The sequence below is a fragment of the Ictalurus furcatus genome, chromosome 6 (genome assembly GCF_023375685.1).
Source record: "Ictalurus furcatus strain D&B chromosome 6, Billie_1.0, whole genome shotgun sequence".
NCBI lineage: Eukaryota > Metazoa > Chordata > Actinopteri > Siluriformes > Ictaluridae > Ictalurus > Ictalurus furcatus.
The window spans coordinates 13,784,474-13,797,081 of NC_071260.1; the positions used below are offsets into that span (position 1 = coordinate 13,784,474).

Below are 12,608 nucleotides of genomic sequence, written 5' to 3' on the forward strand. Positions count from 1 at the left end.
TGGATTGACAAATCTAGATCAAAAGAATTTTGAGGATTCCAAACGGTTTGCCAGTAAAGTCACAACAAATTTGATGGCGAAGACGCCAAACAGGATGTGAGGCTGTATCTCAGCTACGACCTTGCACACTGACACAAATCTTGGTAGGCATTTTCAAGATCAAACCCTAGGCTATGCAACAAATTTCATGACAGTGCCACTTACTGGTCTACTACACTAAACTGAAACTACAAATCTTTCTTGAATCCTTTTTCCTATGGTTATGACTCTGCTTTCATGTGATTATTTATGCAACAATTGTAGGCCATCTGTGAATATGCAGCTCACCGAGTCTGGATGCTTGGCCCCCTGAAAATGCTGCTTGCAGCTTTTGTAATTATTATTATTATTATTATTATTATTATTATTATTATTAATGCCAAACTATCCTAATATATAATAACAAAATGTCATCATATTCACATCTATGACAATATCTCTATGTTTTGTATGGAAGCTAAAAGATTTGACGGTAAAAAAAAAGATTTTGTGGTAAAATGTGTTGGCAGTCAGAGATAAAACTGCTAGGAATCTTCCATGGTTGATGTTATTTTTATGCTGTGCAATAAGAAACTCCCACATCTGATTACATAATTGCTATGGGTTTAAAAGGTTGGCTCTTTTACTGAAATCACCAACACTGACACTATGCTAGTGGAAAAGAGGTGTAATATTCCACCCTGTCTTAAATCATATCATGTACACGATCTATTCTATCAGAGAATATTCCCATGTCACCATGTGTTCATAAAGCAGACGGTAATTGGTACTGATTTTACAAGTGTTCCAGGCTGGGCTAAACAATGATAACGCAAGTGCCCTGAGGGCTGGGAGCCTGCTGATCAGCTGTAAAGTGGCAGTAGAATAGAACGATGATCCTTGGATTTGTCCACTGGCTTCCATCGAGCTTCTGTGCTGTGTCAAAAAGCCCCTGGGCTGAGGACATTAAGCCAGCTAAAGGGATCCAGAGTGTTATACCATTCCCAAGCCTGAGCTGCTGAGGCAACACTTCCCAGTTACCCACTGCTAACATCTGTTCTTCCTGGAAGGGTTAATAATCGCTCAATTTAGGAGCACGCAGATGGACTTGACTGTGTGTGTGTGTGTGCGCGTGTGTAGAGAACAAAACTGACAGGTTAAAAAAAATTGTGCATTCTTTCAATATCTGTGTTGATGTGTTGGGTAAGTGAGATATTATGAAGTGTCTAATTTAGGTTGTTCTCTTTATGAAATTATTACAAATAAATCTTTAGCTTCTTAATGCTAGGTCTTTAGGACTCTCTTCCAGACTCAACATCATAGAAGACACCCACACACAAACACACATTTCCTGTTCTTTCCTTCTGTCTTCAAACAAAAAGCACAAACAAAAGACATGAAAAGCCTCCAAACAAGAACAAAGTATTTGGGTTTTCTGTGGGCACACATCCTCATCATATTTAATGATCAGCCTCCTCAGTGCATTCCTTCATGATAAATAAAATAATAAATAAAATGTAATAAATAAAAAAAGTCCAACTAAATTATAAAAGTTACTCTACTGGATTTTGGCAAGCTATGAAACTCCATCCAACAATTTAATTCAGTGTTGATATTTCAGTGTGAAATGCTACCACAAGTGAATACAAAATTCCCCTGCATTTGATGAAAGCTAAAAGCACAGAAGCACAGCTGGCAGAAATCCCTGCCTTTCCACCTCATTAATTCTCCCTGCAAACAGACAGCTTACAGGTCCGTGGCACTTTAATACCATCCATATTTAATGCTGCAGGGAGGAATGGAGGGTTTTTGCCCATGGCTTCCTCACTAGCCAGGCTTTTCCTCACTAGGCTTAGCTGGTCAACATAGAGTCCACACAAGGTAAGGCTTTCAAAGGGCCTTGCTCTCACCATTATCTTTCCAGTTGTATGCAATGAGATGAATAGGGAAGGAGGGAGAGTGAGAGAGAGAGAGAGAGAGAGAGATATTGTGTTTAAATGGCTCCCTGATTGAGATTTATTTCATTAGGAACAGTTCTGTAGCTCTAGGACTATATGCAACTTGCACTCTGCCCATTGATTAGGCAACAAAATGGAAAAACACTGGCCAAATGGTCTTGCTACTTCTCTCGCCTCTCAGGACAGGGCAACGCAAAGTCTTGCAATTATTAAAGCCAATGCATGGCATACACACAACAAGCACACTACAGCACCTAAAGCCACTCACAGCTGCACACAAACATCCAAAATATGTTTTGTCACTTTAGTGTATAACTTTGTGTGTATTAAATGTGACAATAGGAAGCATTTGGTAAATATTCAGTTTGAACATTATACAATCTATAAGCAATTATTATCCAAACCCCTCAATATATTGTGTATACTGTATATTGTAATATAATTGTTCTATGTACAAATGCAGGGCTGCACAGTGGGTAGCATTATCATGTCAAAGCTCCTGGGTTCAATCCTGAGCTCAGGTTGTTGTTTGTGTGTAGTTTTGCATGTTCTTTCTGTGTTTGCATGCATTTCCTCTGGGTTCTTCATTTTTTCCCCACTATCCCAAAAACAGCTCAAAAAGCTGATGGAGATGAATGAATGATGAGTACATATACACCTGCATTAATTATTCAGGGATATTTTGTTACAAGTTTCCTTGGTAAAATTTTTTGACATCTCTCTGCAAAGAGAGGTTATTTTCTCAATTCATTTAACAATTTATCTAAAAATGATAAAAACTATTTAAAAAAAACTGCAAACATGACTACAAATAAAGATCCTATGAAAATAGATTTATTTGACACATTACTACAGTATAGTAGATGCACTATTTTGTGTACAATTTTTGGGTTATAAGATTTTTTCCCCTCACTACTTTGCTTAGTCTGCTTAGTTCAGTTTTGTTTGGATTGTTTTATCTGGGATGTACCATGGTATTGTACCAGAAAGTAACTGCAAATGATAAGCGCTAGAAAAATTCTTACATCTTACGCTCACTGTCCACGTTATTAGGAACACTGGTCCACCTGCACTTTCATGTAGTTATATTATCAGCCAATCATGTGGCAGTAGTGCAGTATATAAAATCATCATGCAGATGCTGGTCTAGAGCTTCACTTAATGTTCATATCAAACATCAGAATGGATGGAAAATGTGATCTCTGTGACTGTAAACGTAGAATGGTTGTTGGCTGCCAGATGTGCTGGTTTGAGTATTTCAGATACTGCTTTCACTCTAGAGTTTACACAGAATGGTGAAAAAATATATAAATCCTGTGTGTGGACGGTCTGCATTCTGAAACACCTTGTTCATGAAAGAGAATAGAGGAGAATGACCAGACTGGTCTGAGCTGACAGGAAGGATATAGAAACTCAAATAATCACACTTTACAACCCTGGTGAGTAGAAAAGCATCTCAGCATGCACAAAATATCAACCTTGAGGTGGATGAGCTACAACAGCAGAAGACCCCCATCAGGTTCCACTCTGGTCAGCCAAGAACAAGAATCTGAGGCTATCATGAGTACAGACTGACCGAAACTGTACAGTTTAAGACTGGAAAAAGACCAGGTGAGTTTTACCTTCAACTCAGACACAGTTGTAAAGTGTGATTATTTGAGTTTCTATATCCTTCCTGGCAGCTCAAACCAATCTAGCCATTTTCCTCTGACCTCTCTTATCAACAAGCCATTTCCACCCACAGATGGTGTTTTTTGCACCATTCTGTGTAAACTATAGAAACTGTTGTGTGTGAAAATCCCACAAGCTCAGCAGTTTCTGAAATACTCAAAGAAGCCCTTTTGGCAGCAACAACCATGCGACAGTTACTGTTGCAATCACAATTATTCAACCCCCATTGCAAATCAGGTTTGCTGTCAAAATTTTGAGACTTTCAGCTGTTTGCAATGAACAAATCAAACACAAGCAATTGAAATAGTTCAATACAATGAATGCTTCAAGTGGTTTCCCCAAATTCGAATGAAAATGCAACTTATAATTCAATTCCATTCAATTCAATTCAATTTTATGTGTATAGCATTTTTTATAATGACTTTATAATGAATCCACTCTCAAAATTATTCAACCCCCTGAATAGAATCCCTCACAACAGCACAAATATGCAAAACTGGTGTTGTCTCAAGCACACCTGATGCAATTAATCAAGGGTTCATTAGTTGCACCAGGTGTGCTTGAGCTGGAACACATGAAATATCTGAACTGGCTAGGGGCAGAAAATTCATGCAATACCTGGACGGGTCAGAAAAAGGAAGCTATCAACAGCTGCAACCAGATTTATGAGAAGGCAGGTTGTGAAAAACCCTCGAGTGACTACAAAAGACCTGCAGCCAGACTTGGTGGCAACAGGCACTGAGGTTTCAGTGAGCACAGTAAGGCGTGTACTAAACACAGAAGGTTTCCATGTCAGAACTCCAAGATGTACGCCACTACTGACCCAAAAGCACAAGAAAAGTCGGCTAAAAATCATATAAATAAGCCACAGAAATTTTGGGATTCTGTTCTGTGGAGCAATGAAACAAAACTGGAACTTTTTGGCACAATGGATCAGCGGTATATCTGGAGGAGGAAGAATGAAGAAAGAACACTCTGTCCACAGTCAAGCATGGTGGTGGCTCGGGTATGCTCTGGAGCTGCTTTGCATCCTCTGGCACTGGAAACCTGCAGCATGTGGAAGGCAAGATGGATTCATTGAAGTATCAAGAAATCCTGGGAGAAAACATCATGCCGTCTGTGAGGATGCTGAAGCTTAGGGCATCATTGGACCTTCCAACAGGACAATGATCCCAAGCATACCTCAAATTCCACCAAGGCTTTGTTGCAGAAGAAGTCCTGGAAGATTCTACAGGGCCATCACAGTCACCTGACTTGAACCCCATAGAAAATCTCTGGTGAGATTTGAAGAAGGCGGTTGCAGCACACAAACCCAAGAATATTACTGAACTGGAGGCCATTGCTCATGAGGAATGCGCTAAGATTCTTCAGGAATGCTGTCAGAAGGTACGCATCTCATTTGCAGCAGGTCATAACAGCAAAAGGGTGCTCTACTAAGTACTAAAGATGCTTGTCATGAAGGGGTTGAATAATTTTGAAAGTGGAGAAGTCATTATAAGTTGCATTTTCAGTTGAATTTGGGGAAATCACTTGAAGCATTTGTTGTGTTGAACTACTTCAATTGCTTTTGTTTGATTTATTCATTGCAAACAGCTGAAAGTCTGTAAATTTTGACAATAAACCTGATTTGCAATGGGGGTTGAATAATTTTGACTGCAACTGTAAAATCACAGAGATCTGCATTATTTTTTGCCTTGCCCTCCTGCCACATGATTAGATAACTGCTTGAATGTGCAGGTGTACATGTGTTCCTAATAAAGTGGACGGTGAGTGTAGTTCTTAGCATTTACCGTTGTCTGATTCACATTGACTGAAGTGGAGAGCATCAGTTTAGAAACAGAGCATGCAAACATTTGGTCTGTGGAGATATTAGTGGCAGAGCACAACTGAAATATGATTGCAAAAATGATTAAAACTGTTTTCGAAGCATTTCTTTATGATTTGGTCCACAAAGAGTAACCCTGGGATAATTGTGTATGATGCCAGGAAATCGGAACAACTTGACTGAAGTTTAGCTTATGCCATAAAAGCATATCATGCTAAAGAGTAAGTGAGCATTCTTAGGTCTTAGTCAAAATCAAAACTCATGTTTTATTGCTAAACCAAACACCCTGCTTCACTGTATATGAACCTAGTGCTTGTAATTCCACTGTGCTTTCAATCAATATCATTTTCAAAGAAAGCCAGAGGAGAACAAACATTTTGCACTAATGGTCCACGTATGATAGATCGAGACACATAAATATGTCATTCAAAGCTTTCACTCCTCTTCTTGTATGTGTCTCTTTCTCTGTCACTCACACACAAGCATATATAGACATTTTGACAGAGAAAATATTATGCACTAATTCTAGTCAGTCTTCATTCAACAGACTATAACAGTATGCAGATAAATAGTTGACTGAGATTTAAGACATGTTTTAAAGATCAATATGTATAACTTTGTTTGAAACTGTAAGACCCCCCCCCCCATGTACATGTATATACAAGGTGTCCTAAAAGTCTCCATACATAGGGGAAATGAACACTTTTTTAGCAAAATGTAACTTTATTTACAAAACATCCTCTACATGATTGCCATTTCTTTGTAAACACACACGGAGTTGTCTCTCCCACTCATTTACTTGTGTTAACACACCTGGCCTATGCATGTAATTGTATGTTCATTGCAACCTTGCGACAATACGTTCTTCTTTTGTCAAAGGCATTTTTAAAGGCTATCTGAAAAAAAAGATGATAGATAGATAGATAGATAGATAGACTAAGTATGAAACATTTTGCAAGCATTTTGCTAAAAAGTGTTAATCTCCCCTGTGTATGGAGACTTTTGGGACACCCTTTACATCATCTATTCCACAATTATATTGTGTTTGCCACTGTGAATATTTGTTTTCTCTTTTCTCATTGTCCATTTGTTAATCAAATGATGTATTGGTTTTAAAATATAAAATATCAGTTTCGATATATGCGTTCACATTATAAAATTGCACAACAATGTCAGTGATGTTAAAGTAACAGCACATAATCTCAACCAGAATTTATCCTTAGGTTTAAAAAAAAAATCTGTTCCTGAAGTGTTTAGAATTTGTCTAGTTCAGAGTCTTTCAAGGTACACAGCTCTTGATGGAGTTGTGTGGTTCCGGTCGAACAATTATGCTTGGAAACCTCCTGAATTCTCTCTGCCAGACTTCAAAAGCTGCATTACACATTCAACCCATAGTCAGTGCTGAACTACAGCCCAAGAAAGGGAGTGTGTATGTTGCACTAGAGGAAGAGTATTTTTTATTTAGAGAGGTGATTTTCAATGTGGGGTCCCCAAGGGTCCATGAAGGATATCCAGGAGGTCCGTGCTTTATAAAAAAAAAAATGTTACATTTTGTTAACACCATTATCAAAGTTATATTTATTATTGAGTTCTTATAGTTATTAGCCTGTATAACTGAACAGGTTTAAGCCTCCACTGGAAAAATAAATAAATAAATAAGTAGGCCTATTAATAAAGCCAACTTGGACACTTGAACTTGAACAACTTGAACAGCCAAGACACACTATATATATGGCCTATATATAGGTCAAAAGTTTGGGGACAACTGACCATCACACCCATATGTACTTGTTGAACATCCCATTCCAAATCTATTCCCCTACTGCTTTTATAATAACCTCCACTCTTCTGGGAAGGCTTTCCATTAGATTTTGGAGTGTGGCTCTGAGGAATTGCCCATTCAGCCACAAGAGCTTTAGTGAGATCAGGCACTGACGTCAGGTGAGGAGGTCTGGGGAGCAGTGTGTGTTCCAGTTCATCCCAAAGGTGTTCACTGAGGCTGAGGTCAGGGCTCTGTGTGGACCACTTGAGTTCTTCTATTCCAGTCTTGGCAAAACATGGACCTCACTTTGTGCACAATGGCATCGTCATGCTGGAGCATGTTTGGGCCTCTTAGTTACAGAGAAGGTCAATTATAATGCTGCACCATAGAATAAAAAAACAATGTATTCAATTGTGTGCTTCCAGCTTTGTGTCAACAGTTTGGGGAAGGACCACACTCTTGTGATGGCTAGGTGTCCACAAAGTTATACATAAAATGTATTGTTGTACACATTTAAATAATTAGCCTAATATTTAAACAGATTATATTCACAGGGTCCGGGGTTCGATTCCCACCGTGGCCCTGTGTGTGCGGAGTTTACATGTTCTCCCCGTGCTGCGGGTGTTTCCTCTGGGTACTCCGGTTTCCTCCCCCAGTCCAAAGACATGCATGTTAGGCTGATTGTCATGTCTAAAGTGTCCGTAGTGTTTGAATGTGTATGTGATTGTGCCCTGTGATGGACTGGCACCCTGTCCAGGGTGTACCCCGCCTTGTGCCTGATGCTCCCTGGGATAGGCTCCAGGTTCCCCGTGACCCTGAAAAGGAGTAAGCGGTAGAAGATGGATGGATGGATGCATGGATTATATTCACAGAGAGAGAGAGAGAGAGAGAGAGAGAGAGAGAGAGAGAGCATCTTGAAATTTCTTTTACAGTCGAACAGATCCCTAGCTGCAAAAAGTTTGAGAACCTTTGATTTGGAGGCCATGGTGTGCCAGGGCAAGGTTTGGCCTTATTTCAGCATCATGGACAAGGAACAGCATCTGCTCAGAAAAACCTGCCTAAGGATACTAAAGCAAGGAGAAGGGGGGATGCTGTCAACTCAGTGAAACAATGAAATGAAATACATAATAGAATAAACACAAATATAATGCATATGTGATAGTCATGTGACATATTTGTATAATAATTTACTACAGCTGGAGAAGTAAACTACCACCACTGTCAGAAAACTGATGCAGAAACGTAATGGTTTATATACTGCTTAGCATTTTTGCCTTCACACCATGTTTCCTTCAGGTTCATGTCAAAACTCAACAAAACTACAGCAGTTTGTTTCAAGCAAATATATTTAACGTGTGCTGTAACGTGTTGCTCAGCACTGGGCAATGAATGCAAGAGCCTTCCGGGGATTAAACAAGAAAAAAAAAAACACTGTTGCGCTATTAACGTTATTGAAATTCCACAAAATACTGCGCCATAACACACACACACACACACACACACACACCAGCAAACATAAACCAGCAAACATACAGCAGCAAGCATTCAAATAAATCTGTGCTGTTCTAATCTTTCTGATTATTTGTTTTCAAGCAAAGGCACACAAGGCTAACTTAAAGCGAGGCCACAGCTGTGAGACAGCTCATATTACGTTGTGTAAGACATATAGTTCTCCTGCAACTGAGGAGCATCACTGCCTCATCTGGAAATACACTAGATTAGTTTCATAGTTGGTTTTGTCATGTATTATCAAAAGGGGACACGGAATGCATGAACCTCACCATCATAGAGGATGTACTGGTTTGGAGTATGAGCCTTTATATAGTACTGTAAATGCTAGATCCCACCAGATGAAAGAACCCCCTTCCTTTTTTTTCTTTTTTTTCACAATAATCCACAAGTGCGCGCACAGCAGAGGTACACGGCCGCGCGCACGGAGCACAACACACACAGCACACTCACAAGAACGCAGTCATTTAAGCACTCTGTGCGTGGGTCAAAACCCCCCGAAGCCCACTGTGAAAAGCAAAGAAAACACTACACAAGACAGCAGCGAATTATATCCGCAAATTTGCGGGTAAGGTGTAGGGAAACCGCGTTGCGGCCTTCAAATGAGCGATTCCTACCGTGCATTCATCCATGCATGTCCGCACCGAATACGCGTCCGTTTCGTATTTCTGAACCAGGAGCTCAAACTCATGGTACCTCTCCTGAGCTCGCCGGTCGAGGTGCTGGTAAGCCCGGACGCACCGGGAACACGTCGACATATTGAGGCCGCAGCTCACGTTGCCCGGACTCGAGAACCCGTAAAACAAATCCAAAAGGGAGTAGGAATCACAAAAGGGCAGGTACAAATCACTCAGATTCCACTCGGCGTCCGAGAGGCCCGAACACGCAGCCTCGGCGTCCGCCACCGCGAAGCAGCTTTTGGAGACGCTGTCGGGGTGGCACGCTTCCAGTCTCCACAGAGGTGTGCTAGAATTCCCTGCGAAAAGATGAGTATAGTCGGTGGTGCCGGGAAAAGATCGGTACTCCTGATCCCCCGTGTCCCTGAACGCCACCGCGTCCCGTCGCTCGCCGTTAGTGCTCGTCGGTTTGGCCGCGGCGCACAGCCACAGGCGATCAGCGAGCAGGACGCTCGCAAACAAGAAGGAGGCCAAGCGCAGTCGCCATCGCTGGGCCCGTTCCGAATCGGCGGATGGCTTCTCGTCCTGGCGGGGTGCAGAGCGGATGTTCAAGCCGTCATCTTGCTGCCGACACGTCCGAGCACCCCTGGTCATATTTTAGGAAAGCGCGGCGCCGGCCGACTCCACCGCGACGGCTCCTCTGCCACAATATTCATTGACTTTGGGGGGTGGGGGGGTGGTCTAGATGGATTTTTTTCCCTTGTAAACGCGTCTCTCTCTCTCTCTCTCTCTGTCTCACTCGCTCTCTCCTGCTATTTCTGTGTCGATCCGCTATTCACTTAATGCACGGACAGAGAATGAAGCACACACTGGCATATTCCCGTAGTCCGTGGCTCTCGGGAGGAAAGCCCGCTCCTCCGCGCCAGCATGTCTCTCTCCTCTCCTCCTCTCCTCTCCTCTCCGCCGTGGATGAGTCTCTGGGATGCCGCCTCTTCTCGTCTCCTCCTTTCCCTCTACCGGCGTTCGTCAAGGGAAGGAGAGAACTTCGCGCTGCGTCCCGCCGAATTTCCTGGACCGGGTCTGGGCGGATGGTCTCGAGCTTTTGCGGGTGATAGTCACAATCATCTTTGGTCCTGTGCTAAGTTGCCGCCATGTTCGTCGTGAATCACTTTTTTTGGGGTAGAGCTGGGTCATTTGCGTCATCTCCAGCGTGGCGATCGCTCCATCCTGGCGCAGTGGAGTGATGGCGACACGGACACTGCGATTCAATTAAACCGTTACATTTTCCGCTTTGGATTAAGAAAAAACAAACAAACAAACAAACAAACAAAAAAACACCACTGCTTCCAAAAAAAGAAATAAAATTTCGCAGTCAGTGGGTTAAACTGAAATCCGCCTCAACACAGCTGTACTCCGACTAATGAAAACGAGCATCAGTCAATTAACTATTCTGTTTTCCTTCTTCATCCATGTTCATGCATATTTAATCTAATGTTCCGTGCAGTGTTTTTCCTTTATAACTACATTGTCACCGATTCGCTTAGCTCAAAAAATCTACTTAGATGTAAATTATGATTTCAAAATGCAACGTGGAAAAGGCTGTTCTTTAAAACAATGCAGGCATCGTAACAAAAGCAACAAAAGAATAAATCATACATCGGCACTAATGAAGATAAGCGCTAAATAAATAAATAAATAAACCCTCCGTATAAAACGTGAAGCTTTCTCTTCTGTGCTGCTGGTGGAAACCCCCCCCCCCCCCCAAATCCTTCCAGTCCTCCCAGTCCTCCCCCCCCCCCCCCCCAACTTTATTAGTATGCGGTGTGGAAGTGGAGCTGTATCGAGCTCAGCTTTAAGGAGCAGAGCAGTTGGATGCCAAGGAGGAAGCTTAAGGAACGTGTGTCTGTGTGTGTGTGTGTGCGCGCGCGCGCGCGCGTGCACCTGTCTGTCTGACTTTATGTTTAACGTATACCTTGGTGGGGACAAATAATCCCCACATCTATGTGAAGGTCATGACAAAGATAGTAAGACAAACTTAGTATTAGCCATAGTACCATAGTATTAATCTTGTTATGACAGTTTTCATAAAGTAAAAAAAAAAGATCTGTCCTGAAACATACCCATTAGTGCACATTTAGCCAAAACTATCATGTGATGTAAAATAAAAATAAATCTTGTCATTTCTTTAATTGAAATAATGTATTATATGCTAACCATGTTTGTGCCATAATTTTTTAATAGAACAATTAACAGATTATATTGATTTAAGAATGTCCCAATTTACTTGAAATATGAAATTAATTTGATGCCAAAAATGATCCATTCCTCCTTCATTCATTCAGATATTTTCCATATCTCTTATCCTACACAGGGTCCCAGGGAGCCTGGAGCATATCCCAGGGAAATCGAGGCACAGGGCAGGGAGCACCCTGGATGGGGTGCCACCCTTTCGCAGGGCACAATCGCACATACATTTACACACCCATTCACACACTACAGACAATTTAGAGATGCCAATCAGCCTACAACGCATGTCGTGGGACTGTGGGAGGAAACAAGAGTACCAGGAAACAGGAAACCCCTGAAGTATGGGGAGAACATACAAACTCCACGCATGCAGGGCAGAGGTGGGATTCGTATCCCCAACCCTGGAGGTGCGAGGAAAATGTGTTAAACACTAAGCCACTGTGTCCCTATTTGCTGAAAAGCAAAAGTAAAGAGAAAAAGAATAAAGTGCCTTTTGAGTTGTCCCAAGTCTGCTTCCCCCTTCCTCATTATCTGCCCAAACTGTTATACAAAATGTTACACAAACAAATACAAAAAAAAAATATATATATCATGTCAGTCTTATTTAAACAGCATAGTGGAGTTATGGGTATCGCTCAGATACGTCTTGGAAGCTCCATTTTAATGATGTCCATGGATGTATTATGACATGGGTTTCCTCATTCTCTCCAATCCATTGCCAAATTGTGCCCAGTGGCAAGGAAACTCTAATGACATTACAATGAATCTAATTACAAGAGACCCCATTTAAAGAGGATTTGTTGGGCCATGGATTTTGCCTTGTGTGTAAGATACATTTGACCCAAATTTGTATCTGTGGGAGGATATCTATCACCAGTTTCACAGTATCAGTCAAACTTTAAGATGAGAAATCAGTTTGAAGATCCCAAAACCTTTCCATTTCCTGTTTTTTTTGTTTGTTTGTTTTTTTCTGAAAAACAGGTGACCTCCATTTCGCATGG

General features: G+C 41.4%; 1 protein-coding gene across 1 annotated transcript in view; it reads right to left on the bottom strand.

The window, feature by feature from the left end:
- The window catches only part of LOC128608679 (NALCN channel auxiliary factor 1), a 126,764-nt gene extending 115,661 nt beyond the window's left edge, over positions 1-11,103 (bottom strand). Inside the window, exon 1 of the mRNA XM_053626595.1 lies at positions 9,361-11,103. Within this exon, the coding sequence (XP_053482570.1) occupies positions 9,361-10,014 (654 nt within the window). The 5' untranslated portion in view covers positions 10,015-11,103. The remainder of the gene's footprint in view (positions 1-9,360) is intronic.
- Between the last annotated feature and the right edge of the window lie 1,505 nt (positions 11,104-12,608).